General features: G+C 41.0%; 1 protein-coding gene across 1 annotated transcript; it reads right to left on the bottom strand.

Annotated features, from left to right (window-relative positions):
- Positions 1–898: 898 nt before the first annotated feature.
- LOC104628591 (carbohydrate sulfotransferase 5-like) lies at positions 899–2,419 on the bottom strand. The gene has a single exon (XM_010297232.1). It carries the CDS (start codon positions 2,392–2,394, stop codon positions 1,213–1,215), a length of 1,182 nt encoding a protein of 393 aa, XP_010295534.1. The 5' UTR covers positions 2,395–2,419; the 3' UTR covers positions 899–1,212.
- Positions 2,420–5,756: the final 3,337 nt, after the last annotated feature.

Genomic DNA, 5,756 nt, shown 5'->3' with positions numbered 1-5,756 from the left:
AACAACAGGTGTGGCCCTAGAGAATCCCCCCCAAGGAGACACCGCATTGACGGGCCCATGGCCCAGCATCTAGAGCACTAGGAACATCCATCTCCTACAGCAAATCACAGTAATGGCACGGAAGAGTTTTTGTGGGCATCCTAAATGAGCTATAGCACGACATTCTTCAATTAGCCCTAACAGGATTGTCTGGTATTCATCAAATATGTACTGTCCATCCCAAGATGTGCTGTATTAAAAAAAAAATAATTAAAAACAAACAAAAACCCCATACACAAGTGTCTATCTCCGCTAACAAAGTTGTTTGAATGGATCACTTCCATACAGCAGTATAATCAATACGCAGATTTCCAAGATACCTTACATTTCTCAGTGACCTTCATTAACAACAACTTGCAGTTCTGAAGAGAGAGGATAAAGGTATGAATCGCACTTCAGGAGCAAGCGTGTGCCTACTCTGTGTCGCAGTGTTAGAACACACAACTGGGACAGCATCAACAAGCTATTTTGACAGTGATTCTGCTCAAAGTTTCTTCATCTCTTTTGCTTTTTGCACTCCGTGTCAATATCGCATTCAAGAATCTGATTGCAAACTTTGCCATTCCAGGGAAAGCACTAAGAAATCTATCCATAAGTGAAGTTCCCACATAAGCTTTTTACAACAGAACTGCTGCAGTTGCACCAGCTGTTGGAGAACTTTTATGTTAAACTTCAAAACATCAACAGAAGTCTAAAAAAAACTACACAACTGCAAAACAACTTTAAAGCAAAGGAAGAAAGTCAAGTGATTCCGGAAGAAAGTGAAGGAATTTAGTTTCTACTTTGTTCCATTTATACAAATATAGAACTGAGATTCTTAAATATTTAAAACACGGAAACAGAAGTGAACTCATATCAATGAACAAAGACATCTTTGACAATTCTTTTTTTAATAGAAAGTACTTAAATTATATTTTTAAAATAATGCTGAGAACAGCACAGCTCAGCTGTAAATTTGCAATCTGACAAGCATCTTGCAGCATTTTTCATGCGTTTTTTTGTTTTTGCAGTGTAAGAAACTCAGGGAAAAAACCTCCTTCCATTACGGAAACAGTGGACAGGAAGACTGTTAAAACTCATCAGCCAAGGATTTTCAAATTACCTATATGCTGCACAGTAGACAAATACTCAACCATCTACACACCCCACCCCAGAGCTCGCCAAAATAATGTCTCAGTGCTTTGGATTAAATGATGACCAGCTGAATTGATTTTGTCGTCTTGGCAACACTAAATCCAATGACAGATCTCTTTGTTCTTTTTCTGAATCCACCAGCTGATAGCCAAGCATGTTTATAGCACCTTTGCAAACTTCCTGTATTTTCTTAATTTTCTGGAAGGAAAGAACATTTCTCCATGCCTGTGAAACACTAACTGCATCTCGAGATGTGATTCTGAAGGCTTCTTTTTTTTTTCCTGGTCCCTGTCCATGTGTGATATTATAGATCCAGCTTTTGAGCGTGGGGGTCAAACGAAGATCTGCAAATTTATACATTTCTGAGATTTCTGATAATGGATCTCTTACCAGATCTTCAAAACGGATCATTAAATACCGATCTTTAAGGAAATTAGGAGGTTTTAGAGTAGCCGTTTCATAAATCTGAACATGACTTCTACAAATCTCTTGCATTACTTTGTATTTGCTGTCTTCCACTTTAGTGCCATTAGTACTCAAAACAATTCCATTGTCACGGGCTAATGCTTTGACCGATTGTTCCCGTGACTTGACGACTGCCCTGGGGTCACGGACCAAGTGAATGATTTTGAGATTCAGGGATGGATCAGTGAGAAGCGGGTAGAGGACCTTCAAGTCAAAGAATCGAACCTCCTTGATGACAACATGGCTGTAGGTTTTACAGGCTTCTTCCACCTTGCTGAATGGGTACCGTCCACAAAGAGTCTTGCATGCCATTTCACTGGTTATGTCAGTACGTTGAAAGGAGTCACAAGCAGGAGCAGAACACAGAGCCCGACTCACTGCCCACTGGAAAAGATCAGATAAGTTTCTTTTCCAAGGCATGTAAGCATCAAACACAGACATGTCACACAGAAAGACCGACCTGACTAGGTCCCGCACCGCCATGTGCAAGACCTTAGCACTGTTCTGGTACATCGTAACCCACACGTGCCATGCAGGCTCCATCAGGTAGAAGACGCTGGGGTGCTGGCTAAATAGTTGACCAACAAAAGAAGATCCCGACCGCCAGGAAGAGAGAATGAGGATGTGGACTTGAGATGGCTTCTCCTCAGACTGAGGCACGAAGCTACTGTACCGGGCGTACATGAAGATTAAGAATCCAGTCTGAATGGTAACAAAAAGTATAACGATTGTGCTAGGAATCCGAATCCTTGCCATTCTCACCAACGAAAAGCAGTAACAAAAGCTGAAAAAAAGAAGGAAAATGCTGGTGAACCATTGCTCCTGTGGCACAACAATGATAAAACTCACACAATAGAAATTCTTGTATTAGTAAAACGTTTCTTCAAATAGGCATGTATGTATTTGGCACTATTTGCTTCCTTAATCAATGGCACAGGGAGATGATCATCTACAGATGGCAGGTGTCAGAAACTGAAAGAAAGTAATGCATGACAGCAAGATCACAGCAGAAACAGGTTCGGAGCAAATGTTTCATGCTGAAGGAAACCTTGGGTTGATGCAGCTCAACTCGGGAAGGTGGGGTGGGTGAAATTGACAAAATACACAAAGTCCTCAACTTGAACTCTGGTAAATACTGCTGAGGGAAAAAACCCTTTCTGAATCACTCCACTGTATTTCCATTTCAGTCTAACATTACAAGGGTTTCTGTTCCTTAAAAGGAGTAGACAGGAACATTTCAGTAGCTATGGCTACTGAAATAAAAATCATCTTCTTATCTAATGAGAGTGTTGTACCCTGCAAGTGACAGTAGGGCGCTACATCGATTGATGCTTGTGCACAACCCTCTTTTTTCCAGATTGCAGGAGATGGGTGAAAACTCACAACCTGAATCCACATCTGGCCACAGATGTTAAAATGAAAAAGCAGCTGATGTGTGTCTTTGGACTGAAGCGCATATACTCCATGACTGAATACCCTGAGTTTGCATTTAAGGAATTATCCATTTGTGAGTTAGAATTAGTCTGTATGTAACTCCTGGAAAATGTTAGGCATGTCGACCCCAAATGGACTTCTGTTTTACTTTGAAGTCAAAGTTCAAGCCACATGCTCTCCTCACAACTTTTTACTAGAGTGTTTTGGCATCCTTTGTGCTCTCACTTTTGCAGATTCCACCTGTAAGCAGTCAGTATAGGTTAGTAGGCCAGGTACTAGGAAAATAAGAATCCTTGTGTATGAAGATAATCTCAAGAGTTTTACATATAAGCATTTGCTATCTAGCTGCATTTAGACAGTATTTTTTCTTGTTACAGTGAAAGGTACATATATCGACACACTCTGGACTCTTGAAAGTAAACCATGCAGACTAGTGAATACAGATACTTACTCACTTGACGTAATAAATGCATTAAATTCTTAGTGCTAGCCTACTGAAACATGAAAAAGACTATTAATTAGTACCAAAAACTGAAATAAATGGTCAAATGAAAGAAAAATGGGCAGTTTCGGCTCCTTCCAGTACTTTCATGAAACATGAAAAAGACTATTAATTAGTACCAAAAGCTGAAATAAATGGTCAAATGGAAGAGAAATGGGCAGTTTCGGCTCCTTCCACTACCTAAATGTCTCTTCACAATATAAAGAAGTTCATTTGGTCTTAAAAAAACACAGTTTTGCTACTAAACTTTCGTTTGCAACTCAAGATAAACAGCAGATATAAGAGCTGAGTAGGAAAAAGGGAGTTAATAAAAGCATCTACCTTTGGTATCACACAGTATCTTGTAAGGAGAGTCAGGCAAATGAGTAAGGTACTAACTTGCTTGCAGAAGTTTTTCTCCCAAGGTACCATTTCTCGCTTGTATGATATAGAATCACAGAATCATTTAGGTTGGAAAAGGCACTTAAGATCATCAAGTCCAACTGTAAACCTAATACTGCCAAGTCCACCACTAAACCATGTCCCTAAGAGCCACATCTACATGTCTTGTAAATATGTCCACAGATGGTGACTCAACCACTTCACTGGGCAGCCTGATCCAATACTTGATAACCCTTTCGGTGAAGAAATTTTTCCTAATATCCAATCTAAATGTCCCCTGGTACAATTTGAGGCTATTTCCTCTCATCCTATCATTTGTTACTCAGGAAAAAAAGAGACCAACCCTCACCTCACTACAACCTCCTTTCATGTGGTTGTAGAGAGCAATAAGGTTCCCCTCTGAGCCTCCTTTTTTCGAGACTAAACAAGCCCAGTTCCTTCAGCTGCTCCTCATAGAACTTGTTCTCTAGACCCTTCACCAGCTTCGTTGCTCTTCTCTGGACACAAAGTTCTGTACACTTTTTACATCTGCTCTACTTTATACCCACTCAGCTAAAAATGCCTTTTTACTGTTTTATTATGTTCTCTACTTCACCATACAATGTTTCTGTAGCTTAGCAACAGCATTTACTTATCTCTAAAACTATGGTTATCACTGAGTTTGTAGTGGTTGCACTGTCCATTAAGGCAAGGCCCTTTTCTCCAGTGGTTCCACTTTCCCGTCAACTCTGTGCAAATAACCGTGACATATGACTGCCATAGCACCTCCTAGGATGGAACCTATGGCCCCCTAAGCCTCTCTTGCATAGTCCCAATGCTTATCAGATGCTCTGCCAAGCCGTTTCAGTCTGCTAGCCTGGAAAAGGAAGCTACCCGTTCATTCTTCTTGACCTAGTTCTTTAGTGCTTAAACAATTTGGCACAGCTGGAGCACTGGAGCTGGAAGAAGGTAGGGAACAAAAAGGCATAGAAGGGAAACAGAGCGGGGGAGCCCCTGACCACAGTTGCCAACAGAATGCAGCTTGAGCCATGCACACAAGGTCTTCAAATTATTTTTTTTTTATATTTTTTTTAAATCCTATATATATAATATCTTCAAGTATTATACCTTTTGTCCATCTACTGTGTAATCATGTCACAAAATCATTTACATGGATTTTTCAGGTGGCATGATGCTAGGCCTCCCCTATAATCAGTCTCTCAAGCCTACTGGGTCACTACTCGCATTACAGAAGCATATAGCTAACTGCCAAGCATACAAAATACAAATGAGCACTGAAAGGGATAAACCCACACAACTTCTGTGAAACAAACTAAAAAAACCCCAACCTTTCTCATCAAGCTGCTACAATTCTTTTGTCATTTCAGAATAGTGATTAAAGGACCCTGGTTCGTCTCACAGAATCACAGAATGGTTGAGGTTGGCAGGCACCTCGTGTAGGTCATCTGGTCCAACCCCTCCCTGCTCAAGCAAGACCACCTACAGCCGGTTGCCCAAGACTATGTTCAGACAGCTTTTGAGTACCTCCAACGTGGGAGACTCCACAACTTTTCTGGGCAACCCGTGCCAGTGCTCCATCACCCACACAGTAAAAGAAGTGTTTTCTGATGTGCAGAGGCAACCTCCTGTGCTTCAGTTTGTGCCCATTGCCTCTTGTCCTGTCACTGAGAACCAATGAAAATAGCCTGACTCCATTTTTTTTACACTCTCCCTTCAGATATTTATAAACATTGGTAAGATCTCCCACTACCAGCCACTCCTCCCTGTTTCCTACCATCAGCAAACCTGCTGAGGGTACGCT

The sequence above is a fragment of the Phaethon lepturus genome, unplaced genomic scaffold, assembly GCF_000687285.1.
Source record: "Phaethon lepturus isolate BGI_N335 unplaced genomic scaffold, ASM68728v1 scaffold16031, whole genome shotgun sequence".
NCBI classification, from domain to species: Eukaryota; Metazoa; Chordata; class Aves; order Phaethontiformes; family Phaethontidae; genus Phaethon; species Phaethon lepturus.
This window is presented reverse-complemented; position numbering and strand designations above follow the sequence as displayed.

Coding starts and splice junctions, on each gene's coding strand:
- LOC104628591 (XM_010297232.1), bottom strand. CDS start 2,394: ATGGCAAGGATTCGGATTCCTAGCACAATCGTTATACTTTTTGTTACC.